This window comes from Telmatherina bonti, assembly GCF_933228915.1.
Source record: "Telmatherina bonti genome assembly, chromosome: 8".
NCBI classification, from domain to species: Eukaryota; Metazoa; Chordata; class Actinopteri; order Atheriniformes; family Telmatherinidae; genus Telmatherina; species Telmatherina bonti.
The window spans coordinates 26,751,351-26,779,015 of NC_136626.1; the positions used below are offsets into that span (position 1 = coordinate 26,751,351).

A 27,665-nucleotide genomic window follows, 5' to 3' on the forward strand; every position below is an offset into this window, starting at 1 on the left:
AATATAAAATTAAAACAGTTTCAACAAAAAGATTCAGACATGATTTATTTTATATATTTTTTAATGAGTTGAATGAAGAAACTGTAGATTTTCTAATTATATACAAATTCCTTAGCATCTGTATTTGATCAAATAAAATTGACTTGATAAAACAGCATTCATAATTACTGTTCTACTACAGTTCTGTAATTTACCGTGTGAGGCAACCTGTGTCTTTTTATGTTTATAATACATCTGTCTTCAGTTTGTAGTGTAATTGAAAATGTGTATAAGGTCCAATAACAGGAAGTTGATCAATGTTGTAAAAAGTAAACAAAATAATGATAATAACTCAATAAAACAAGTAGGCATACATTTCTACAGGTGAATTGTAAAATGTTTTGAAACGCATATCAATCGAAAGTCTCTTTCATTCAAATATTGTATCACTATCTGGTTGATTTAAGGTACATATTACTGCAGTGTCATTACATGATGTTGATCGTATGAACTCTGTATATATTCACCAAGCTTGATGATGGTGGAACTCAACTGTCAAATATTGGTTCTCTGTCCCACTCCATGGCACAATAGCTGGCTTACACTCAGTAAGAGGACATGTGGGTGGGCAGCTGGAAGTGGTGCAATCTCAACTGCACTGTAAATTTGCACATGGGAACTTGTCGTTCGCAGAGTGAGTTAAGGCATTTTTCAAATGAGTAATGTCCTCACCTGTTAGAGCTTGGCAGGTATTGTTAACAAAGACGGTGCCAAGCCAGAGCCAGAGTGTGTTTCAAGGGGGTTGCTGGCAGCCCCTACTGTATGTACTGGAATGTGCCAAGACTTGCTTTTGGGGTGGGACACCATGACCTCAGGCAATAGGATGGGTGGGTGCGACTTACATAGAAAAGGAAAGGAGTCGTGAGAGATGAGGCGGGTGAGAATAGACAAGAGTTACAGAGCAGTTGAATGGTAAAGCAGAAATACCAGTGTTTAGAGTGGGAACGGCAATCACTGTGAAACCAGAGTGGACAGTCATGGGTTAACGATTTGTGTTGTACTTCATAAAATTCATGACTTTGACAGCTGTCCACTTGTAAGTGTAAAGAAATTTCCACTTTTGTTTCACAGGGGGAGGAGGGGGAGGTGATAGCGAGGGAATCCTGTATCTTTAAGAGAGAGAGTGTGAGTGTGTGTGAGAGAGAGAAAGGGAGGGACCTCTTTGCCCTCCAGAAACCAGGAAGGGAATTGAGTTGATCTGCTGCTGCTTGGTTAGCGCATACGGGGCTTTAAGCTGCACAACAGTGAGAGGGAGATAGAGAGCTCTGGAGAGGAGGAGAGGAGAGGGCTGAGCTAACCCACAACAAGCACCACCACGGCCATCGCAGGTGAGCTAAAGGGACCCTGTCATCCCCCCTCTGACAGCCCTGGGCCTGTCGAACACAGGGGTAGCAGGGCAGAGGAGGAGAGAAGAGAGGGAAGAATGAGGGAGGGGGCCAGAAAGGAGAGCAGGGTGGGGGGGTTGGCCAGAGAGGAGAGGTGGGTCGCAGCAGCAGTCCTTAGTCAAGGTTCCTCTTTTTCATTTTTCATTTTCTAAAATCTTCCTAAAGTACTTTGTCTGTGCAGCTCTTTACCTCTGGGGAATCTTAAGATAAAGTTTATAGGATGTGTACAAGGCATTAACTTTTCAGGCAGGTGGAAGCACTTAGAGGAGGAGGCGGGGGGGGGGTTCTTAAGAGAGGGTGGGGAGTGCTGAACGAAACGAAGAGAAGGAGGAACCAAAAATAATTATATCGGACGAGGCACGAGCAATGACAACAACTTTTTGGGACAGTAATGACTGAAACGCTCGTGTGTGTGGGGAGGGTTGTGTGCCGTCTGCACGGGGCATGTTGGAGTGGCATTGCACTGTTTAGAATGGAAATAAGTCAATTTAGGTCAGGAGTTTCAAGTATGTCTGAATTGTTTCAGGAATGCAAGTTGATAAAAGAATCCACATCCAGTGTTTCAGTATTGCTGAAAGAGTTTAAGCTAAATGTGTTTTGCTTTTCTTTTTTTCTCCCCCCCTACAAAGCTCTGCCCTGTTTGATGGCTGGTCTGTACTTTAATACCTGGCAGCCTGCTAGCAACATACTGTAGTGTATAATTCAGCCCTGAGTGCTTACGTTAGAGCAGGCTTGGAGATAGTGGGGGTGGTGAGGGCAGAGACAGCTGGGACTCGTAGTCCACAGTAGGGGCTGTAAACTAGGTCAAATGGGGTTTCAGAACTCTGTATCCCAGAGTGCCTTGCCCTTGGCCATCCAGGAAAGGGAACAGCCGCCAGCCTATCCCAATCAGGAGGTGTGGTGAGTGAGCTGCAGTCAAGCCAATGAGACAAGGGGATGCGGAGCAGAGTTGTGGGCTGAAAATAGAGAAGGGGGAGGGGGTGTGGGGGTGAGATGGGATGGGATGGGATGGAATTGGTGGTGGTGGGGTCTTGTGGGATCAGGCAAGGGCTTGCCTGTATGACTAGGGCCACTCAAAGGTTTCCTGTCTGGTATTGCTGTAGCCCTGCCCAGAGACGTAGGCAGCAGGACGGCCAGTAGGCAGGGGAGCCTGTTAGGGCTCACAAAACATCTTCTGCCTACTTGGTAAGTGCTACAAAGACATCCACATACATACTGTGTCTTTAGACTGTGGCTGAGAAGAGAGGAGAGGCAAGCTAGGGAAATAAACACCACTGGATGTTGTTGGTGAAGGAGGGTGAGACACAAGGGGCTTGATAGAGTTCAGAGTTCTTGACCCACTTGCAAATAAAGGAGGGAGTGACAAATGGGTCAGTGCTGAGAGTAAGGTGCTGCACAGAAAACTGCTAAGAGAAAAAGCCACCGTCTTCAAGTCTGTTCACTTCACACTAACTTTTTTTTTCCAGCTGAACATTTAGGATTATGCATTTTGTTTCATGTATGGGTTTAAATCAGTTGTTGTGTTTAATTGGTATTGTTTCTGTTACTAGTCAAGCAAGATGATGAAAAACTTTGCTCATCCTATGGTGCAGTTTCTTTTGGGGCCATTAAAGTCACTCCACAAGAAACACATCATCTGATTTTAGAAGAGCGGCCGTGCTGATAGCTGGCAGGGTGCAGGTGGGATGTTGAGCAATAGTTTGAGTCACCTCACTTGGTGACATCTCTTCTTAATGAGGAGGAGAATATGTGACTCGTCTTGTGATAGCTGAAGTTCACTGTTAGGATAAGTTGCCTCAACAAAGTCCATGCAATACTGAAATAAAACTTAAGCTCAGGTAACTTTGTGCACCATTCTGAAGAGCTTATTTGCTTGCAGACTGATTTCAGTTTTTCTTTGGTTGCTCACAACATGGTCAGTGTCACGACAACTTTTCCTTCCAGTCCACTCGCCTCCATCCTCACCAGCATCTCGTTAAAAACAGATTGTAATCTTGCCTTCCTGCCATGTAAAAATCTTGCCTTTTGGCTGGCGGTTTAGACTTCACAGCAACCCTGACTGCTTTCTTTGATAACCAGATGCATATTTTTTTGGCTTTGCATACTTGTTAAACCTGTTTTTTTAAACATGCGGGCACAGAGAGAGTAAAAGAAGAGCAAAGTACACGAAGACGCCCAGACGCTGGGAAAGTGTTTAAAATTCCACTCAGAAAGCAGAAAAAGATTTAAGTTTTGAAGATGGTATTTTTATTTATTTATTTTTTAAACAACGTTTAGTATCACAAAATATATTTATTACAGTAAAGTTTGTCAGCTACACATGCCCCACTTTGTGCTATTTCTTAACTGCTGCTATGAAAGAAAAGTATAGTTACTTCAAGTAAATTCCAGCAAGAGGTTAAACTAGGACGCCATATGTGTTTGTATGTGCAAGTGTGTGTTTGTGTGCACACATGCGTATGCGTCTGTGTTACCAACAATAGACTCCAAGGGAATTGCAGGGGACTTCAGTGGCTGTGGGCAGGTCCAAGACACCACCCATCAATTTGGCGGTGAGACTGAATACAGTTTGATATTCCTGTATGTTTGTGCCTACACCACTATGGCCCAAAACTAGCAGGTTCAGGCAGCCCGGAGGACAGGTTTTGTGATGTCGCCGTGGCAGTTGGAGACTTTATTTTCGAGTGAGAAGTTGGCTCTCTACAATGAGGTACATGTAACTGTCAGATTACGTTTTTTCAGTGTTTTATTTAAGTGGTCAAATGATTTATTGTGGCTGTGCTCATTCTGCTACACTTCATGTGTGCTATCACTGCGCACAAAGATATTTGCGTTTGTATAAGTTTTACTCTTTTCTTGCAGTTGGTAATGTTTTACCACCTTCTTCCTTCATGAATGTAGCTTCACTTCCCCCTAATGTTTGGTTCCCCTGGTCAGCTGCTTAGTATACCACAGCTTCCAGCCTGGCTAGACAGACAGACCCCTCTCTGTTGTTTTTCTGTTGTTGTGCTGAAGACTAGAGGGGAGTAAAGGGGCTTCTTCTGTTCTCTTCTGGGACATTTATTATGGAGAGGCAAACACAACCTGATCAAATTAGAGTAGGAGAGGGAGGCCTAGGATATTTTTTTGTTTTTTTTCTGAGAGGGGGTAAAGCTTGACTTGAACTGAGCGTCACTGAGCGTTTTTCAGTATCATTAAAAACATGAAGCAGTTGAAAGTGGTTGCCTCTTCTGAGCTTTTAACATTACAAAATAACAACAAACATTTGTTGTTTTTGTATGACTGATCCAGAAGTGGATATGTGACCAGTCTGACAGACTGCATGGTGATTTAGAGACTGGGTTTGCAATGAAACAAGAGAGAAGATGGTTGGGTTGCATTAAAGGATGGCGAGACACGGGAAGGTGGGTGGGTCGGCGCAGCTTTGCCTCCTCAGCAGTGGAAAGGGGAAGTGGGTGATGTGGTGGATACTATGCAGTGCAGAGTCTGAGACAGAGATGGAGCAATGATGAGATGAGAGCGACAGATGAGAGGAAGGGAAGGGGGGGAGTCAGACAGTAAGGACAGAGAGATCGAGCAAGCAGAGAGCTGGTCATCTGATAACAGAGCGGGTTCTGTTACACGCCTGCCACAGACTCACAGGAAGTCCTCTTTCCCTGGTGGACTGCGCATGCACAAAGTGGTGCAGCCAGGGCACATTGGGTTGCCGACTGACCAACTAGCCAGCTGTGGTTATGCTGGATATTGCTGTGTGGTGGGGTGCTTTGGCGTTTCTGAAGCCACGTGTTTTGCTCTACTTCCTGGTTGGCAGCATGCGCTTACTTATTCAACTATTTATAACTGTTATGAATGAAAGTAGTGCTGTGGGGTTTTTTTATTTACATTTTTTAGTTAAATTGTTTAAATGAGAAAGGTTAGATGAGCTCATTTGTTTGATGCCATCCTCTGTGCCAGAACCTACTGTAAGAACATCATAAACCCCCAGTCAACTTCCTCAGATTAAACTTTGCCCAACCTGAGGGTGGTTACCGTTCCTCTTATTGTAGCAGGTTACATGAGGTATCTGAATAAGGTGTCTTGAGTTTATCATTGACATCTGAGCTGGATTCCTAGGCCACCATTTGCTCAGGATTTATGAGTGAACTTGTGAGTTTAATGCTCTGCCTCGCCCACTACCTTTTCTCTGGCTTTGTGTCTGCATTTTGGCAGCACTTCCTGGTTAGTTTGTAGTGAGGGCTGCCAGGCTGAGACCAGCCCTTGCAAGTTTAGTTTTATCAGCCACATGCCCTCTTCCTGCTTCGTTCCCAATATGGCCAATCAGGTTTCCTTCCACTATTAACAGCAATGAGTCACTGAGCCGTGGCACTTACTCAAAATCCACTTTTCCTACGAACTACCACCCCCTTCCCCATTCTACTTACTTTACATATCCTCTTGGGCTAACCTTGAACCTTCTTGACCTGAGTGAGGTGATTCCCTTGCAACCAGTTGTGAGCTTGGCACAGCAGCAAAAACAGTTGTGTTAGTTGGAGGGACATAGGCAAAGGAGGAAGAGAAATGATAAGAGCATAAATGAGATTATAGAATCCTTCTACTTGTTTAATATCCTTATTTTGTAATACATTTCAATTATGGTGTTGCTGTTGTGTTTGAATGCACTCAAGCCTATTATAATATATAAATTAGTTTAATAGAAAGTGAGTTTAAAAATGCATTCAGTAATATTTTTCTCTTCAAAGTGTAATTAGCAGTTCATACGTCACAAGTTGTTTAAATTAAAATTAACAACAGTTCTGTGTCCATTAACTGAAAGATCAATTCAATTATGTTTGCTCTCCCAATTCTCTGTTAGGTTTGTGCCAATCACACATTGTCAGGCTTTGAAGTAGAGAGGGAAAGATGGATGATGGTTGCAAAAGGCAGACAAGCTGGGACGTTTGTTTTTTCAACTCTGTCAGTCAAAGCGGTGGTTTTCAGGTTACTTTTTGGTTGTGTTCTTTAAAAGTCAAAATAACAGATTTATTCACATCTGTGGGAATCATCTGAGGTTACACAGGGTTAACAGTTTTTTTCCCCTTTGTATTTAGGAATGACTGGTATGTGTCAGCCAAAGAAAGAGATACTTTGAGAGTGGAAATTCTGCAGACCTTCCATTGCTGATACATGTCAGCCATAATAAAAACCACTCGAACTCCCACCACGGCTTGTTGTCATGTGTTTGTGGATGACAGGCAAGTGCGGTTCAGTATTATGGCAGATGTTGATGCATGTTCTGCCGAATCCACTGCAAAACAGAGAGTGATTTTACTCAAGATCGCTGGATACATATATGGAAAGGGGGATGACGAGGAGTAGAGTTAGAGGAAGGTGACGAAGGTGGAGATGGGATGGGTTGACCCTGTATTAAAGCAGTTGTTTGACTTGCAAAGCAGGCCTGGGCACTCGTGGTCTGAGTACAGAGAATAGGTCGTTCCCTGAAAGTGGAACGCCACAGACGCGGACAGCTGCGGTTCTGCTTTGTGCTGGGCTGCAGGCCTTGTCACCCACAGGCATGAATTAGTGATAAGGAATGTTTAAAGCCACGAGGAGGTGTCAGGATCAGGTTTGTGGCGCTGTGTTTCCTCTTTCTTAGCGTTCTTTGCAGGTTTATTCGGGGACAGGTGGCTCTTCCATGCAGAGTAGTCCCTTCATGCTTTGCTGGCACAGAATCAAGTTGTGTATGTGCGCATGTGTGTTTGTGTGTTTTATCTCTTCTCAGCTCAGCGTCTTTACCCCACAAAGCCGTGACCCAGGGTCAGCTGTGTACGTATGGGGATAGCGTGCTACGCAGGCTTGCAGTAATGCCTGCTTCAGTGCAGGTGCTGTAGAGCTCTGTGCTAAAGAAGAGAAGGTTGGCTCCGGTCTAGATGGCCTCACAGAGATCTGTTTCCACCTGTGAAGGACACGACCGTAGCCATGTGGTTGCCCTTTCTCTTGCTTTTCCTCACATCTCACTCTGCTCTCCCTGCCTCCCGTGTCATTTCTCTTTGTCTTTGCCCTCATCTCCTTCCCCTCCCTCAACATATTCAGATGAGGGGTTGGGTAATAGAATTTGTGCTTCCTGCGCCTGACGGTCTGCTTTTTCAGCAAAGCTTTGTAAAATCATTGGTAATACAGCTTTGTGGTCAGCTGCCGGTCAAGCTGAGTTAAAGGAACTAACTATCCAGTGAGTATTAAAAGAACAATTCAGGATTTGCTATGTATTAGTGAAAAAAGTTGGGTACATATGTTTTACCTGTGTTTAAAAAAAGAGAGGAGATGCTGAAACAAGCTTGTGCTCTGCTCTCCTGGTTCCCAAACTGCAGAGGTCAGAGGAAACCTTCCGCTGACCTCTGGGCAAATGTGACATGTTGTTGTATCGCAGGTGTGGAGACTGATAGGCCTTTATTTGTTAATGATTGACCAAAAATAGCAGAGGAGAGAAAAGAAGAGGCTGCGCCAGCAGCCTTGTATGAAAGAGGATGGGCGACCAGGTTAGGCAGGTTTGGTAGTGGGGTGTAGCGTACGAGCATACCAGGAAGGCTGATAAGAAGGAGTGTCATTTGAATCTTGTAGACAGCAACATTTAATGCAGCCCTACAGCCCCGCAGCGTTGCCCCCTGCTGGGTGTGCCTGGCAGATGGAGGGGGGAGGAGAGTTGGACAGTGTGAATGTTTTTACGTGGGTTTATGTGCGTGTGAGTTTTTGCATTATTGATGTTTGCCTTGATGTTGCTGTTGTCATTTGTGTGCGAGTGCGCTGATAGACAAATCGAGGATGGCTTGTTCTCTGGAAACCCCCCTCCCACTGCATAGGCTTCAGTCGATCATTTTAATCCCACTACCACCACACACACACAGAAACACACGTGAGCGAGGGGACAGGCCTTTTCTAAAACTTGGCACATAGTACAGGGTGGGGTAACCAGCTCAGACCGGATTGACAACCTCCCTTTTTAATACTGTTCCTTTGCAGCTTGTTGCATGTCTTCCTTTTACACAGGGTCTGCTCTCGCAGCAACCCCCCCCCCATCCAGTTCCCCACTCCCTTCTTGTTCTTCCACCTCGCTCGCTTCCCTCCCTGGCTCACATCTGACACATAGTGCCTAGGCTGCTCAACCCAGCTCCCAGCATGCACTCTGATCCCCACAGCCCTCTGCTTATCTGTCCTTCACGACCTCTTACTTGATTTCTTGCACGAGTGCATGCTCATACCCATAGATGTGTATATAAACGTGTATAATCATGTATGCAAAGAAGCACACATTTACACTCATATGGTGCATGAATATTTTCATATATATATATATATATATATATATATATATAATATACTTTTATTTTATTATTTATTATTATTTCATTTTGCATGCAAAAACCTGACCAAATGCAAAGGTTGAGTTGTTTATTAAGAAACTCATTTATTGCTTTTACACCTTTTTGCTTCACAGTCAATAACCAACTCCCTTGCTATATCAGTAGATCTGTTTTAAAATAAATTATGAGCAGTTGTGATGTGCAGCACTGTGGTGCTACCATATGGCTTCTTTCCACTTACCTAAGACACTGTCTCAAGGCTCTTGAGGCCAGCTGAAAGGAGTGAAATGTAAAATCATCACTAAAGTTCAGTTGCAGGTCAGGCATATTTACAGCATAAATTTAGTCTTTTTTTTTTTTTTTTTTTTTTTTTTAAATTTTATTTTACCTGTAGTTTTTTTTTTTTTTTTTTTTTTTTTTTAATGAGATGAAATATTTTTATCTTAATGAGTTAGTTTTGAAAGTAAAAAACCTCTTGGGAAATATCAATACATCTTTGTAAAAGAAGGATTTTGCATTACCAGTACATAAAGATGGAAACTTTTATAAATTAAATTAATTTTGCACACTTTGTTTAGATGGAAATCATATTGGTAGAATGTGTACAAGCATATGAGGTAAAAGAAAATTATACTAGATGGGAAACCAGTGACCAATATTCATCAACCATCTGTTTATGTTCAGTTCAGTTATGTGTCTGTTATACAGCTGTTTTAATGTATTTTCATATCATTGCAGTTTGTTTGCATATCTTTACCAAAAGACATTTAATATATTTATCTATTTATGTATATAAATGTGTGTGTGTGTGTGTGTGTATATACATATATATATATATATTTATATAATGTGTGTGTGTACATATATTTATTATTTTAAAGCTAACATACAGAAACACGATATAAATGTATTCACCTGCTGAAAGCTTGAACATGTACACAAATTGACTTCGATATATTACGTAACTAAGTTTTTAATTTTGTTCCCAATGAAAGTTTTTTGTTTTGGTTTTTTTTCGGTTTATGCTGGTACGCTCAGAGGATCAATCTATGTTCCTGTCTCTTTCTGTAGCTGTATAAAATATATATATAAACTTATTTCATTTATCTTTTCCTTGTCTCTTCTCTGTTTTCATTTCCTCTCGCCTCAGATAGGCAGACGGACAGACGGCAGGACGGATACACGGGTGGGGGCTGTGCTAGGCGGCTCGGCGGCAAGCTGGTGGAAGATGTCGTCAGGAGCCGGCGGGAGGGGCGGAAGGCGGCTCAGGGGGACAGCGAGTGGTGGGGGTGGAGGAGGGAGAGGAGGGGCAGGAGAGGCAGAGGAAGGTCCTGTGGGGATTCCTTTCCCTGAACACAGTGCAGACGTACTGGGCAGCCTGAACAAGCAACGACTCAGTGGGCTACTCTGTGACGTGCTCCTGGTCACCCAGGACCAGGAGTTCCCAGCTCACCGCTCCGTCCTGGCATCCTGCAGTTCCTACTTCCACAAGCTCTTCACTTCAGGGGTTGCTGCAGACCAACAGAACATCTATAACATCGACTTTGTGGCAGCAGAAGCTCTTGGAGCTTTATTGGACTTTGCTTACACAGCCACGTTGACAGTCAGTCACAGCAGCGTGGCTGACATCCTTGCTGCTGCGCGCCTCCTGGAAATCCCACCCGTCCAGGATGTCTGTACACACCTGCTGGACACCAAAGTGCTCTCCCCGCCGGTACAACACTATTACAATACAAGAAGTCACAGTTGATAATTCAATTGTAGCATAAACCACACTACATCTGAACATAGGAACTGACTATACACAGCAGAACAGGATTAACTCGCTGATAATGTGCCTCTACTTCATGCATTTTGAAAATGGGCATACAGTCATCATACTGTCCACCTCAGTAAATACTTAACATAGTGAGGCTGACATCATGGCCTTTATCCGTGTCTCTCACTATGTCATACACACACACAGCTTGAGTTTAGCTCGACACTTACTCATGCTGAGCAAACAGCATTTGTAGGACAACATGCTACTTCACAGACTCCAGTCACAGCACATTACTGCTGCTCTTCAACATGATCAGCTGCAGCTGTGATATGCTGCGTCTGAAGCTTAAAAGATATTATGTGATTATCTGATGTCTAACTCCAACATCTGTTTATAACTTCTCCGGGTCAGTTTTTCCACTCATCTGTTGTTACATTTTTTTTTAACAACAACAAGTTAAAGGATTTATCAGTAATACAGAACAACAACAACAAAAGATCAGGCTTCTTTGTTTTCAGACACACACACACCAAATAGTAATGTGTTTTGCTAATTATTTTTTTCTGATTATACGTGCTTGTACCCATGAGCCTAGTGGGCCCTTGGGTGTGCATCCAGGATACCTTGATAGTGATCTTTCCATGCTGGAAGACTAAAGTCTCTGAGTCAGCCTTTCATAGTGTGACATTCACTGATTTTGATATACATATTTTTTCTTACTTACTCTTACTGTTTTTAGTCATTTTGCCCAAATTTACGCTCAATTTTATTTTCTCTTTATGTGCTGTCTACGGTTTCTGTCACGTTTTACCAGGCGGGCAGTGAGCAAAGAGATGGAGATGAAGATGAAGAGGGAAAAGGCAGAGGAGGCAAGGAGCAGGGGAACCGAGTGCGGGCTCGGGAATACCTGGAGTACTTCCAGAGAGGGGCGCACTGGAGCAGCAGCTGCAGCACACCAGAGCTCAGGGACCTGTCCACACAACTGCACTTTAATCACGGTAATGGGAGCGCCCCCAGCAACGGGGCTCCTGCTGGCCCCAGTGAGTACTACTCCCCCCTGGCCCTCGTCTTGTCCCAACCCCCTGCACATGATCCAGAGCAGGAGGACGAGGATGAAGAGGAAGACGAGGATGGAGAGGCGGTGCAAGGCAACGGAGCAATCCTGGGGTCATCATACTACCCTCCATCTCAAAATGGTCACTTCTACCTCCCCCCTGAGTCTCAGCAGGGGCAGGAGACAGAAGTGGAGGACAGTTGTAGGGAGATCATGGTGAGAAAGAGTGGTTCCGCCAGTGCCCTCCTCCAGCAAATGATGGACTCCATCGAGAGGCAGAAGGAGCGTGCAACAACAGGGGAGGAACAGGGAGATGGGGACGATCCCGACATGGAATTTTACTTGAATTATTTTAGCAGCGCACAGCATGAGGATACAGCGTCTGCTGCTGTAACGCCGTCGCTATGGTTGTCACGAGGCAGCACAGGCCCGAACAGAGCAGGAGGAGAGAGGGGGGTTGGAGAGAGAGGCAGTGGAAGTGGAGGAGGTGGTGGAGAGAGGAAGATGCGCTCTAAGGCCTTCCAGAAGTGCCCCATATGCTCGAAGGTCATTCAAGGTGCAGGCAAGCTACCCCGCCACATCAGAACACACACGGGAGAGAAACCCTATGAATGCGCCATCTGCAAAGTGCGCTTTACCAGGTAAGCCCATTTAATGAGGGGACTACCTCATGTCACATGTACTAATAGTCTTGGACCTGGCACTGTAGGCAAACTGCCCTGCAGTGGGAAACACCATAAAGCCAAGAGCTGGAGTATTAGCACTAACCACCTTAGCTTTGCATTAAGAAGGCAGTGCCGTTTGTGTCCAAATGTTTATCTTGTTCATGGGCACCAAATTTTCTTTTTGTTTGTTTGTTCTTTTATTTTTAAATGGCACATATAGGCAAGTGTTTACTGTAATGGCACACAGATTGTGTCTGCTATGACAGAGGGGGCTGGATTGTCATAAAGGTCTGTTTTATGGTGACAGCTTTCATGGCAAAGTCCTGGAATTTTAACATGGGGTCCTATAAAAGAAGGCTGTGCCGTGGTGGTGTTATCTAGGGGACAGCTGCTATAAAGTGCAGTGCTCTGATATAGAGATGGAATACAGACCCTGGATGTGTGCTCCAATAAAGTATTGTGAACTTTTGATCTTATGTTGATTATTGCCCACAGCAGAGTTATTTACACCACCCCCTCCCCTCTGTTCGTCGCGACTTTACCTCTCTAATGCAATCTGCTGTGTGTCCCTTGGAAACCAAAAAAAAAATGCTGCTCGTCTACAGAAGGGGACTTCAGTCCACATGATTTCCTCGTATTCAGATGTCTCTCCTTTTCCTTGAAATGATTCCTTTAATTAATTAATTAGCAGGCTTTTGCTGGAAATAGATGCAGTAGGCTTGAAATATCCAGAAATTTGTTCAACATAGCAGGTAGAGAAGACCGAGATGAATTTACCCTCCAGCTAGATTTTACCAGCAATGAGAAGGGGAAATTGTAATCTTAATCCTGTTTGATCAGTGTTAAGGGTTCGCCTTGCGCAGTAATAAATCACTCCCATCCCTTAAATAATTTACCTCCGTCAGTCTGTCACTTTGTTCCAAGTCTACAGTCTGAGCATATGCATTTGCATACATATGTGTTTCTCTTTACCGATACGCACCTCTGTTTTGTTTTTTTGTTTTTTTTTTTATTGAGGTCACAGTTTGGTCAGACCTGAGGGTTTCAGTGGGCTCACTTTGCTTGTATGACAGATAATCCACTTACATGTCACTTGCAAAAGCATGTGTGTATAACTGAAGATGTCTTAACTACACCCGTTTCTTCAGGAGCCTTCTGCTTTTTGCTGTAGAAAGGTTATGTGATTTAAGAGCTCAGGAGCTAGAGAGATAGTAAGAGTGAAAGGGGGGAGGGAAGGACAAGAGTCAGATGAAGGCGAAGACAGCCTGATAAAGTTTAGTGGGTGACGTATCGCTGCAGAGAGGAAAAAAAAAAAGTTTCAGGATGCTAAAAGATTATTTAAATGATATTTTAGTTTTGGTTTGATCAGAATATAATTGCTGGAAAACTCTTATTTATCACAATTCCCACATTGATTATTTGGTCTCCTTAAAAGTGAAGCCTTCTTTTAATTCAATAGAATATGACTCAGGGATAAAAACTTGCTGCGGTGTGATTGCCTTCCCCACATTATCTTCTACTTCATACATTTTCTGTTTATTTTGGAATGGTGTGTCAAACATTTTTATTTTGAGCGCTGTGAATTATCTTGTTATCCTTAAGTTAAGGTTAAGAAAAACTGTAAAACCACCTGCTGACGTAGTGAACATTGAGCCTCCATGTCACTCCACAACTGCGCTCTTGTGTGCAACCACATAGGTTATAAACTTTATATTTTTATTAATCTTCAAGTGGACTCTTTACCCTCACAGAACTGGAAGAAATCCAAGAGATTAATAGAAATGAAAAAATCCAGAACATGTTAAAATGATTGATCTGTGTGTATAAAGTAAATCATTTTCTATAATTATATGTGACGTAGTGGATATTTTCTTGATGAATAATGATGATGATGTGTAAAGGCTTCGTCCAGAGGGGCGTGAGCTTATTTGCTTGCTGTCGATAGTGGTTTGGTTTTTTTTTTTTTTTTTTTAAGCTTTTATATTGTCATTTAATGTTTATTTTTGTCTCTCTCAGACAGGACAAGCTAAAGGTTCACATGCGGAAGCATACAGGAGAGAAGCCTTACCTGTGTACACAATGTGGAGCCGCCTTTGCCCACAACTACGACCTGAAGAACCACATGCGTGTACACACTGGCCTGCGCCCCTATCAGTGTTCAAGCTGCTTTAAAACTTTTGTGCGCTCTGATCACCTACACCGCCATCTCAAGAAGGACGGCTGCAATGGCATCCCCTCCCGCCGTGGCAGAAAACCTCGAGTGAGAGAGCCAGGGCTTCTTGAGGCCCCCCAGGGCCTGTTAAGCCTCAGCTCCGACACCGGCCCTGGGCCTCGTATCATTAGGGGACGGAAGCGCTCTGAGGCATCCTCAGCAGCAGAGGTGGAGGGTGCTGCTGGAGCACATGTACACAGTCCTCAGCTGCAGGACCTAGCAGGGCAGGCAGGGCCCTGAAACAGCGGGAGCGACAAGGACACTGCTGGACACAACTGTCACTCTGCACCGCCTGTGAAACAGGCTACTGAACAGAGAGGAGAAAAACATGCAAAGGCTATTTAAAAAAAAGAAAAAATAATTATAAAAAAAAGACATAACAACTAACTATTCCTCTATAAACCAAATCAGGGTGTCACAAAAATCTAATCTTTATATTTCTTTCTCCTTGTACTTTAGGAAACAAAGTAGACTTTCAAGCACTTGAGTTGGTTTATTTGTTAAAGAGCAAAGAACGCTTCAATTCATGCACCCATGATGTCCACTTTCTGGGCCATTTCTTTCTTTGTAATATTAGCGGTTTTATACATTGGCAGATGTGCTTAGGCAAATGTATGATAGATACAAAGAAACTCTGAGCAACTATGCAGTTGATTTAAATTTTTATTGGTTTTTGTCCTCACAGCCTTCAAGCTCTAAGAAAGGTGACTGTCATGTACCTTCTGGCTGCTGTACGGGTGAAGCGAGGACAAATCCTCCCAATGTAAAAACGACTCTTTTTCTAGGTTTTTTTTTTTTTTTTTTTGCAGGTCTGAAATGTACAGTTACCATAGAAACAAAATCGCCGCAATATGGTATATGCAAGGAGAACTCACCACAGTTTTTATTTTTTCCCCTCTAAATGTTCCAGAAAGAATCAGGCAAGGGTTTGATTGAAGTGTTACTTACTCTTAAAAAAAAAAAAAAAAAAAAAAAAAGCATTTTGAGAATCTATGGTTTGTCTTATTGAAAAACAAATCCACATTGAGTCAAATCCACTTTAATGGAGGCTCGCCAGTTGCAGGACTAGGGAATTCGAGGGGTGGAGGGTTTGTGTTTCTGAAGCACTACCATTGTCAGTTTATCTGTTGGCTTTACTACGTTGCCTCTTGTCCCTCAGCAACCCTGCAATGTCAGCATTTTCCCTTTTTGATTTGTCTTAATTGTTTTTTTGTTGTTGTTCCTTTTTGTTGACTGCTTTGGGTACTTGACACTTTATAATTGTATACATGTGTATATATAGTAGGTGGTGATATGGCATTGGGCCCCTCTTGCTGAGGTGTACTTACCAATTACGTTTTTCCTCTTAGGCTTGATGTCATATTTCTCACAGAGTGAAGCTTGTGGGTGAATGAAACCAACTGTGTGAATGTTAGATGAAAAAAAAAAAGCAGAAAACAAAATATTTAGCCACCTATTCGTCCTAAACTAAACACTTGACATGTACAGTTCCTGCCCAAAGGATTAGGAGGTCGAATGAATGAATGTGCTTAACTTTGTGCAGTTTTTTCGGAATCTGTCCTTGTGCGACAAGGCGCGGGTAGCATTTAACCAACCGCAGGTTAAAGAGTTGGCAGGGAGTGAGAGTGACAAAGAGTACGAAGAAGAGATGGATGAGCACCTTTTTTTCTATGTTTGCACAGCTTTACTAAAGATATCCAACAGAGCAAGAGGATGGTATATTTAAAGGAAGTGGGTTTGTGTTGGGGGAGGGAGTCGGAAGAGGTTTATGTATCATGCTTATTCCAATCTTTTTGCCCTAGGGACCACACAACCGTAAGGCAACCTGAATGATGAAGAGAGCAATAAATACCTGTCCAAGTTGGGAGGCCAAATAGGAGCGCAGCTGCAGCTGGTTGATGGGGGAGGGGAACAAGGGAAGGGGAGGGGGATCTCACAATGTCTGTTGCATTCCAAAAAAATAATCTCCCCCAGCTCAGCCATGTTTCCAGGCGGGAGGGGATCAAATCAGGCCTTTTCTCTCCCTCTCTCTGCCTCTGTAGTCCTCTAATGCCCCCGAACCAGCCTGGAGGGGATATTGTTATATTAGAGCCTGGCGTTGCTGCAGGGAGGACGCCTGGTGCTGGCAGTTTAACCGTGGGAGTGTGTTTACATGTACATGTGCTTTGCGTACATGTCTGTATTTGTTCATGTGTGTGGCAACCAGGGTCCTTCTAGCCACATCACCAGTGTGTGTGAATCAGCCACAGCCTGTTCAAACATGCACCCTGAGCTGCCACCCCCAGTGCACTTTCTCTGTTTCATACACATGCACACTGCGTCCAGGTATCTTCAGGAGAGAGGGGGGGGGGGGGGGGGGGGTGGGGGGGCCTCAGAGCTCACATTGTTGTCTCTATCATCTGTGATTCCATACAATTGGATTTGGTAGTCTTAAAAAAATACAAGTTGTCTTACTCCAAATGTTTTGGGGGTTTTTTTTTCCCCATGCGAGCACAATGAGCCTTTGATTAAAGACATGTGATCCCCCCTCCTCACCCAATTTATTTCTGTGGTGGTGCTGTAGTTGAACTATCAGTCCATTTGCACCTTAATTGGAAAGAGGCAGGTTATGAATGCACTTTGTTACTTGGGAGGGCACTTTTGTCAACTAAACGGGTACTCTAAAACCAATGGTTTGCAAATTAAAGTTAAAGTTAAATCCTCTTTTTTCTTTTTTTCTTTTTTTTAATGCCCACGGTGGTAAAGTTGAGTTTGTTGTTCAGGTTTTAATGTCCAAGCATCCAGAATAAGAAAAAGATCAAACCGGCAATCTAAAAGTTTAGATTGCTACAAGAGGGCCTGGCGAGTTCACACACACACATTGGATTTTGTGACCTAAAAGACTAATCCATGTAACTGAACGCACTTGATGTTAGCTTTTAGTGATTGTGTCTTATAAATGAGGGGATGGAAGGAGATGGATGTGGAAGAAAGGGCACTTTGTATGTGTATACATGCATGATTTTTTTTTGTGTGTGTGTGTGTGTGTGTGTGTGTGTGTGTGTGTGTGTGTGTGTGTGTGTGTGTGTGTGTGTGTGTGTGTGTGTGTGTGTGTCTACAGCATGCACTGCTGGCTGGCAGGCTAGAGGGTCTCAGGACAAGCCTGGATAAACAAACTTTGCATTTACCCCATCTGCTCGCCAGCTACTCTCAAACCTGCGTGTTCTCTGTGGAACAACTGTTCTAATGGGTGCACCGTATCACCCATATTGTAAAACAACGCGTTGGACACTTGTGTGTTTACTTCAGAGCTCTCTTGATGCAGGTTTGCATCTTTGTTTACCATTGTTGGTCAATGTCAGAGGTTGGCTAGGTCTTTATTTTTATGTTTTTCCTTTGCCGTTACAACAAAGACAAGGGATGTTGTCCAATTTGACTCCCACTTTTAAACCAGTGTGAGTTCTGTCAGCTAATGTCAGGCTGGTTTGTGATCTTCATGTCGTGGTACTTAGCATGAACTGCTTAAACCCGCTATGTCTTAATGTGGCAGTTTTTACCAGATGAGACCTGTGAGCCATCTTAATTAGACCTTAATATCCCCCCCCCCCCTTTTTTTTTTTTTTGTTTATTGATTAACCAAAGCTTGTTGTTCTTAAGTCCTTTGTAGATGACAGACATTGAAAGTATGTCTATAATTTATCCAGTGTGGGCATCCTTGACTAGCCCACACACTGATGCCTACTTCTTGAATGCATATGCAGAAACGTGTGGAAACCTCCAGATATTTACTTGAGTTTGCTTCCTCTCGCTCTTTGTATTTTTGCGATCAGTAGAATCAAAGGTTTAAGAAGATGGAGCTTGTTCTGTGTGCGCCCGCTTTTCTTACGAAAACACTTTGTGCTACAGCTGTTTTTTTTTCTTAACGATTGTGGGTGATTGCGTGTGTTGCTAGTGTGCATGTGTTAGGTGGGGTGGGGGGAGGCAGGGGAGTGCTTGGGTGGGGTTTATGGATAAAAGCCTGATAGCACTGGTAATGGTGCTTTAGCTGAGAGAGCAAAAGTTTGCACTAATGTTAAATGTCCTCGTCCTGAAGGACAGGAGACCTCAGAGGGGCCTGCGAGTTTCCATGTACACAGTGCTGTGTGGTCAATGCTCAATGGTCTCTTAAAGAGTCCATCCAACCCCTTGTAAGAAAAAGTAATCATGTACAGTAAATTAAGAAAAATAACGTCCAGCAACAACAGATACCAAAGCAGAAATAAATGGCTTTCATTCACATGCTCACATTTTACCTACCAATATTATGTTGGATTACCAGAGTTTTGTCATTTAATCTGAAGGCTCTTGAAGAAATTCTCATTGTAACAAAAGGAAACCAATTATATTTTTTGGTTTTATATTAAGACACATGACAAATATACAAAATCTAGACTTATAGAGAAGCTTCTCTGAAAACATTTGAATAGTTTGTGGTCCGATGGTTGAGATGTGATGTGAAGGTGAGGAGCTACTGTTTCTCCAGCGTTTCTTAAATTTAGGGACTGGTAACTCATGTAGAAAAAGGACTTTCCTCTCTAAGACTGTCAAAGATATGGACCTCTGCGGAATTGCGGGATTTCAGTTCACTTTCTGAATTTAAATGATCTCAAGCTGAAACAGACTGTGACTTTGTGGCCTTGTCTGGGCGGCACTAAGCTTGTTGTATTTTATGTTTCCACATAGTTGTATTGGGCAATGTGGGGGTGAGGCTCACTCCCACTATGTGGACGGTGAATTATCAAGGGCCTCAGTGTGCCTTAGGGATCGAGAGAACCTGTAGCTTTTTGTTCAGCTATTTTTTAATAAGAAATATTTTTGCCACACTTTATTTTTATCCTTTTTTTTTTAGATTTCTTTTCTTTCAATTTTTTCTTTTTAAAATTTTCATTTGGCTGACTACTGAAATGGTTTTATTTAACTGTGCTTGGAAAATTACATGTAAAATGTGTTTCTACCAGTAGTTGGGAGCTATGTGTGTTATCAGCTTCCATGGCTCCACAACTGGTGTATCCCCAGCCCCAGACCAAGGTTATTCTGACATGGGCTACACTGAGGCAGTCTCCAAATTACATTGCAAGTATTTGTTTCTCCACCAAACTGACCTTGATGTGTTATTTTTCCTGCGCTATCAAATATTCTTTCTGACTATCCAAGAAGGCCAAAAAACAAAGTATAAGATAGCATGATAAAAGTAATAATCAAACAAAGCAGAGTGGGCTGACTGTTATGATAGGGACCAATGGGAGCGGGAGTGAGCTGCTTGCTTTGCTTTGTCATTTTGCTGCACACCTGACTTTTGAGCGTTTTCCATCAGGCCGCTGATGCACAGCAAGCTGAGCGCAGCATATGCAGTACGGCACTATGCGCAGCGTGGCCCTGGCACTTACACAGACAGCCCTGGGTCCTTCAGACAGGCAGGCTTCTGTCTGTTTAGCTGCTCTCAGCCAAGAGGGGACAGTTTGCACTTTGAGTCTTGCTCAGTCTCTGGGGATACAAAGGTTGGCATACAGGGAAGAGGATTAAACACGGGTGGTTGGGGAAGGCTTAGCGTTGTTTTCAGGGATGCATTAAGGAAGCCCAGGTGATGGACTGTTTGCAGAGCTATGGTTCAATATTGGTTCGCCAAACTAGGAATTGCATGGCCACAATAAGAAATGTAATACGAAGGAGGTTACCACATATGTGGTGAAATGCAACAAAGTGTTGCTAATCTCTTTTGTCTTTATGTAAGTACTACTCAGGTGGAAAATACACTGCTATGCATTTGGGTTTTTTTGTGTCTGCTCAGTTTATGGTATGTCTAATCTGTCTCTGTGTTGCACTTCTCTTTTCCTGTCTTGTCCATACCGATATTTGATATAATAGCTTCCCAAGATAAAATAAATAAATAAATAAATAAAAGAAAAACATGAACAGCTCCTTCATTGTGAAGTAGCTGTGACCAAACCTTTTTCTCCATCTAATATTGATCCAGTGAATTGTTTGTTGGAAGAAAAGAAGCCACATGGGATTATGTCTTATTCAGACTGTAACATTTTTGAAAGGGGTGGGAAAAGCACAGGGGGAAGGGGGTTGTATGGTGTCTCCCATCACTCTACCTCTCTCTGGAGTCATAGTCTCGATCTTTGCAGCAGACTGGCCTTTGATCAGAGATCATACGCTTTCGCAGGGGAACAAGAGGAAGAGGGGAGTGGAAGAGTTATAGAGGATGATACACTTTCAGTTTAGTCACCTGAAACCAATTTAAGGATACATTCCATGATTTCATACTGTGATTCCACTTTTTTTTTTTTTTTTTTTTTAATTTTAGGAAGTGGAAGGGGGGGTTGAAAGGATGTGAGTCTGGGGGGGGCAAGATGAAATGTGGAAATGTTCTTTTTGTCCAGCGTCACATTCTTGCTACTGTGTCACAGACATGTAGACAGATAGCTCAAAAGGCCCCCAGTGTAGCGCTATCAAACTGCCTTTTTTTTCCAGCTTCTGCGATTGTAACAAAAGCACTTTGCGAAAGGCCATCCTGAATTTTGTGCGCTTTCATTTTAAGGTTATCACTTTTATTTGCTTTATTTTGGGGGAGTGTTTTGTCCCCCAAAGATTTTTGTTTTTGCAATGCAGATTATTATTTAAATTTCCATATATATATATATATATATATATATATATATATATATATATATATATATATATATATATATATATATATATATATATATATATATATAGTTAATGAAAAACTTGAATATTTGGTATCAATGATGAAGATGACTCAAGCTGCCACCTCATCTGGACGTAAACAAATCTCTGTCTTACTACCAAACCTGTTATGTAGCTGACTGCATGAAATTGTTGTGGGGTGGGAGGAAGGGTATACAGGATGGACCTCCACACACACACACACACATACACACACACACACACTTGCTCTCTGCTCACAGTCTCAGATCTTGTTGGGGGAAAAAAGGTCATGTTGATCTCATTTATGGAGACTTTTTTTTATTTTTTTTTAAATTAAGCCTGGAAAACAGTTGCAAAGCTTTCTGAGAAGGCTGGCTGTTCTGAATGTTAAACATGCAGCATTGTATGTGCTGCAGATTCTCTGCATTAACACCCCGCTTGTGTGAGGGAAGGCTGGATCTGGTATCCAAACAAAGCTTAAATGATTATGAAATTACCATCGTTTTCATTCTCAAATCAGTACAGAAATGCCTTTTGGCCTTAACGTCCATGACAAATAAATCATTGCTGCAGTAGAGCGCAAGAAAAATATTGATCATAATAAGCATTCAATAGTTCATTAAATGGTTTCACTTGGGAGAAAAAAAAATAGGCTACTATTTATTGATTGAGTTGTAACTGTGATCATTACAAATCTTTAAAGATTTTTTGTTTTGCTCTTTTTTTTTTTCTTCTGTTGTACATGTGAAGTGACAGAATCCACCCCAATTCTTAAATGTGGATGTTTAAATTCACACTGAATCACATAAGTCAGAAAACAGTTGTCCTGTGTCTGTCTTTTTTTTTCTGCTATAACTGTCGACAACCCACTCTGTACGTCACAAGTGTGTCCAATAGGCAGAACAGGTGCTCATATCTAAGTGAACGAGCTCCTGCCACATGTATCATACTGTTAATGGATGTCTCTACCTACAGAGGGCACCAGACTTTTTTCCTCTTGTGTGATTCAGTGTTGATTTTTAAATTATAATCCTTTTATTTTCACAATGTTTTGTATTCTTTGCATATAGGTCTGTCAGTCCACATCTATTGAAAGCTGCAGGGGGGGTAGGGTCTTGGTGATTCCTGTTTTCAGAGAATTTGCACTTTTTGGCAATGAAAAGAAAAAGTATTGTGTATGAGACCACTAAATCCACACAGTCTAAACCATATAATTCCATTTTGTGTCCTTTTTATTTTGTTCTTCTTTTTTTTTATGTATTCAGAAATGTCTGGTATCTGGTTGTCTGGTTTAAAGAATACAAAATCTTTTTATTAAAAACAATGGTTGCAAAGTTTTGTGTGGATACTTTGGTTTCTGTTTAGCAATAGATGTATCTATGGAGAGAGTTTTCTGAGTATGAATGTGTCGAAATAACGCAGTGTTTACTATAGCGCATAAAGGTGTCAAGTAACCTTGTAAATTCTAGTTACAAGAATGTCAAAAAAAGCAAACCCTTTACATCACAGTAAAATTAACGCCAAATATGATTAGTTTTACGAAAGGTATTTAATCCTGTAGGACAGAGTTGTAGCCGACACATTTGACACGTTTATGTCATTTGGACTTTTTACAATAGCTGCTCATGCTAACCTTTAAAAGTTCCCCACTTTCACCAGAAGGTGGCAGTATTATCACTGCTATCACCATTCAGCCAGCCAAGAGATCCTATCCATGGTATTTACCTACAACCAACTCTTTACCAGGCTTGACAACACGCTGTTTTGCATTTTTGTCTGATGCATGCACACAAACGCTGCAATTCAAATCAAACCTCACATGACCAACAACAACAACAAAAAAAGGATAACATTGATTCTTGTGCAGACAAGAGGAACTTCAGCATTGTATTTTGGCCAAGTAAACAAGTGCATTAAAAATAACTGTTTAGCTTCAAAAGATATTTGTTTGGAAAAAAAAAGGATAACTATGTTATGTCATATCTATTTTAAAGTGGGTTTGCAGAAGAAGTCCAGAGGCACACCACAACCAAAGGCTTGTTGTCACCCTGTCTTCCTGTTTGTCTCAGCCTGTTCCCCTGAGGCGATCCAACGGGGTGACAGAGGTCATAGAATAGCTCATTAACCCCACCCCAACAGCTCACACATTGCTGCAGTCCTCAGGCCCTGCCTGCACACACACACACGCGCACACACACTAATAGCAGTTAAGTAGACCTAAGCCCACTCTGTTGGAGTATGCATTCAAAGCTGTAGCATGAGAAGTACACAACTATCTTGTAGTCCTTATAAACAGGGATTGTGGCCATTTACTTATACATTTCTGAGTAAAAATTACTTTCCAAACATGCCGACAGACACATTCCCACTGACTTAAAAATGTTTTTTTTTCAGCCTTCTTGAACCTGTTGTCCAGATGTCTACAGGCTCCAGGTCATTAATTGTTGTGTTAGGTATCTAAAAGCACAGTGGGGCATGGTGTTATTTTCCATGTTCAGACACCATTGTTGTAGTCTAAACATATTGGATAAGAGGAGCAGCAGCACTTCAGGGGCCAGGAGATGCCTGGGAGCTGTTGTCTGACATCCCTTGTGATATTATTCCCTCAGTCTGTGCATGCAAACATGTACAGAATGTGTGTGTGTGTGTGTGTGTGTGTGTGTGTGTGTGCATGTGCAGGTTTCTTCAAACATGTTTCTTTATATACTTATGTTCAAATGCTCTATATTTTTGCTTGCTCACATGAAGTGTGCATCATCAATAAAACGCACTTAAAACAAAGCCCCTTGCTTCCCCTGTGTGTGGAAATGGGCTTCCGTGTAAAGGAAAACGGCAACACTCATACTTTAGCCTCGTTTTCACCATCACACACCCTTCTCCTGGGATGTGAAATGCTCCTGCCTCTGCACACTGTGGGACATGAGTTTCATCCAAACTAGCTGCCGTCCTCAATAAAAACCCACGTGGGCAATCTCTGCAGTATAGATTTCCAGTTTCTCTCAGGGTATATTTTGTTCAGATCAGGTGTTTAAATGGCTCAATATGAGAATAATTAGGGAGTATGGAAGACATGTGTTCTTTCTTATGTTGATAAGGGATATTGACCTTTAACCTGTGCACCCCTCTAGTTCCCCCTCACCACCACACCCCGGTCGTCCCATATGCCTCTGGCCAACATAACCAAACCCCCCCCCTGTCCAGCTCCCATTGGAGGGGGGGGTTGGACAGACTCGGAGCCTTGCCTCTGGCCATCTCTTCTCCTCCCCTGAGAACAGAGGACTGAGGTGCCTTTAAACCACTGCGGCAAAAACCCCACCAAAACCCTGCAGTCATTAATATGCAAAAATGCAAATGAGTAGGTAATTAAGAGCTGGAGCTCTCTGGAGGCTCTTTGATTGCTAATGAATTCTAATCTGCAAAGAAAGGGGGGAGGGGAGGGGAAAAAAGAGATGAAAGAAATAGAGAAAACAACAAAAAAGATAAGCTTCAACCCAAATTTATTCACAGTCATAAGTTTTATTTGAGCTTTTTTTTTAAATAACCTAGTGGCTGTGATTTAAATGATTGGTATTAGACACAGCTACATGTTTACCGTTTACGAATATTTCAGGAAATTTCAACGTATGACGAACATCCTTGCGAAAAACATCAATTTATGAGAAGGATTTGCACGTGTGTGTCTGTGTGTGTGTGCGTGTCCATTAAACCTCCAGGAAAGATTATACAGCCGATAAGAGTATCAATAGACAGAAATCTGTTTGCGGTGGACACACTGGAGTCACCGTGTAGATCCAACTAATTAGAGGAGAACATGACAGGCAGGCAGACACTTATGACCAGCGGCTATCAAAGAAAATAGAAGGTCAGATATCTCAACAATGTCTTCTTTGCTGCAATAGCAGCTGTGAGCTGAAGTAAAGGAGATGTCATTTCATCACTTTTGTGAGCCATAACACATCCCCACTTCCACTCTAACTCATTCATCCTGTCACTCTCTCAAACGCACACATGCACACGCATGCACACACTGCTGTTATTGTTGTTGCGGTGCTCCCACGACACCAACAATCTCTATTTCCCTCCCCCACACGGACTCACATCTATCTCCCTTTCACTCCCTCTCTTCCCCCTCCTGTCCTGGGCAGCCTTGACATGCCTACTTCAATTGATTTAGAGTCAATTCAACCTCTGATCTGATTGTTATCATATGACTTTTCACACACCTCCTCGATATATGACTACTGTATTGTTTTTAGAGAGGGGTCAGAGATTTTTTCTTTGATATATTTTACTGAGGTAGCCGTAGTAAAACATCTTCTCTTTGCACTTCCTGCATTTGCTTCTGTCTTTTTCATCGTCCCATTCATCTCTTAAATCCTTCCCTAAAAAAAATTAACCAGAACCAAAGTCTCTCTGTTTTTTCTCTCAGATGCATGGTGAGGGTGGTGGGGGTTTTGGTTGTCCGGATTTGTAAACAGGAAGCTGGTGTTCTGATTGGTGTACCTAAAGGATGGGTGGCAGAACAAGGGTACCCATGCAACTGCACAAAATGGGAATCCAAGATGGTAAGGGGTCTCATAAATCAGCACAGAGACCAGAGGAAGACAGGAAAACCATTGTGGAACGAGAGCAGACAGAAGCCAAAACAATGTTGGTTCAGTTTTTCCTTCAGTAAATTGATTGTTGATTTACTTTTCTGTTTGTCTGTCTGTGTTGGATCCTGTGTAGTACTGTGGTGTATGGGAGGATTAATGTCACAGACAATCCCTCAAACTCATTTTCTTTCTAACTGTGGAGCTTGGTGGGAATTACTGTTTGAGGATAAGGGAGAAGGACATCACATTTTCCACGGACAATGATCCCATTTGTGATGAAGCGAAATCAGAGTTCATTCTGCTCCTTGTTTGAATTCAGAAAGATGTGTTGTTCTAACTTGTCCCAAAACAATTGCTCCTGTTTTACTTATGCTCCCCAACTATTGTTGAACAGGAATAGTATAACCTTGAGGATTAATGCCTTCTTTAAATGACCCTCCCCACACCATATTGTTATTTAACATGGTGGAAGTCTGTGTGAGTTTGGGTGTTTTTCTGCCAGGTGAGCTGTAATAGGTGGAAAAAGCTTGACGGGAGTCAGTTTATCATGAGCGCAGAGAGCACAACAGATAGATTCTCCTCTGTCTCCTCCCCTTCAACACAGATAGACTCGGAGCATGGGCACTCAGCCAACACTATCAATCTATCCGTTCCTACCCTCAGCGTCTAACTCTTATTGGATGACGGCTTCCAAAGGGGCAAGAAAGCATGAATCATATCCTGGCTATGAGAAGCTGTTATGCCTCTAAATACATGTGCTGTGGCCGAAAATCACTCGCCATTAATGACAGTCTGGCAAGAGATTGTCGCAGCCCTGTAACAAAGTTGTAACATTTAGGAGGGGCTGAGCCTCTACAGGGAGAGGGATTGTTGGTCTTGGCCTAGTTTTCTTGTCTGATCAGAAACCTGTGCACCTCTGCCCTTCCCCCACCCAAACCTAAGCCTCTACTATTACAAGCTGAGAGGGGCTCTGTGTGGAGCGAGGTGAGCAGCTTGCCTCACTGCTGAGCTCTGTGTGCGTTGTGTGTGCCACCTATATAGCACATTTACAAGCTTATCCTTGTGTGTGATATAACCTGGTGATGTGGTCTAGTCTGCGTGAGTGCTTTCCTACATGCTATACCAACTATGAGATTGTCATTTGAGAGTCGCCATAATCTGCCACACTCAAAGGTTGAATATGTCATAATACTGTGCTGTAATGCTGGATACCCTCCCTTTGTTTGTTTCTTGCAAAGCATTGTTGATTAAAGAAAGGGGTGAAAAAAATCCAAAGAGGATTAGATAATTATTACACAATAAAACAGATTATTACGTATTGATTCTTGTGAGAAATTAACGTCATTCAAAAATACATGTACAAATGCATAATATTTCATTAATATGCTCAAATATATTACCGATTAGCACTGATGTACCAAACATATGCTAATTTTTCATGTGCATCTGTCATTAATTACAGATATGAAACTGGGAATGGCTCGAAGGAATCATCAAAAGCCTGTGTGACACCATCCCGTCCCTATTCAGCCTTTAACCATCTATTGTTCTGTGAATGTATATTATTATCATTAATGACAAACTTGTGTTTTTATTTGATTCCCATCTGCATATTGATTCCAAGTGCTTTTAGGTTACTGTAGTAAATTACGTATAGTTACTGTAGATATTAATGCACAATTTTGACATTAAAAAATAGCTTTTATGGGGCCAGTATCTGTTCTCTTTTGCCCAAGTCAACTGTAAAAACAAATCACATAGTGGACGTCAGTGATGCAATGTTGACTTATTTCAGGCTGAATAAATTATTTTCTAAAAGATGAATATAAAAACAGATTTCCCTGCATCAAGAATAATATATTAAATAAGTTATTGTCCTTAGCTGTTGGAGAAAAGAGGTAACACCCTACTGTAAATCACTAACAT

At 42.3% G+C, this 27,665-nt stretch overlaps 1 protein-coding gene across 1 annotated transcript; it reads left to right on the forward strand.

Annotated features, from left to right (window-relative positions):
- Positions 1–6,993: 6,993 nt before the first annotated feature.
- zbtb7a (zinc finger and BTB domain containing 7a) lies at positions 6,994–14,691 on the forward strand (the record flags this gene model as incomplete). Its single annotated transcript, XM_079244469.1, has 4 exons — positions 6,994–7,030; positions 9,913–10,472; positions 11,335–12,215; positions 14,256–14,691. The coding sequence occupies 4 exons, from the start codon at positions 6,994–6,996 to the stop codon at positions 14,689–14,691; spliced, it is 1,914 nt and encodes a 637-aa protein (XP_079100595.1).
- Between the last annotated feature and the right edge of the window lie 12,974 nt (positions 14,692–27,665).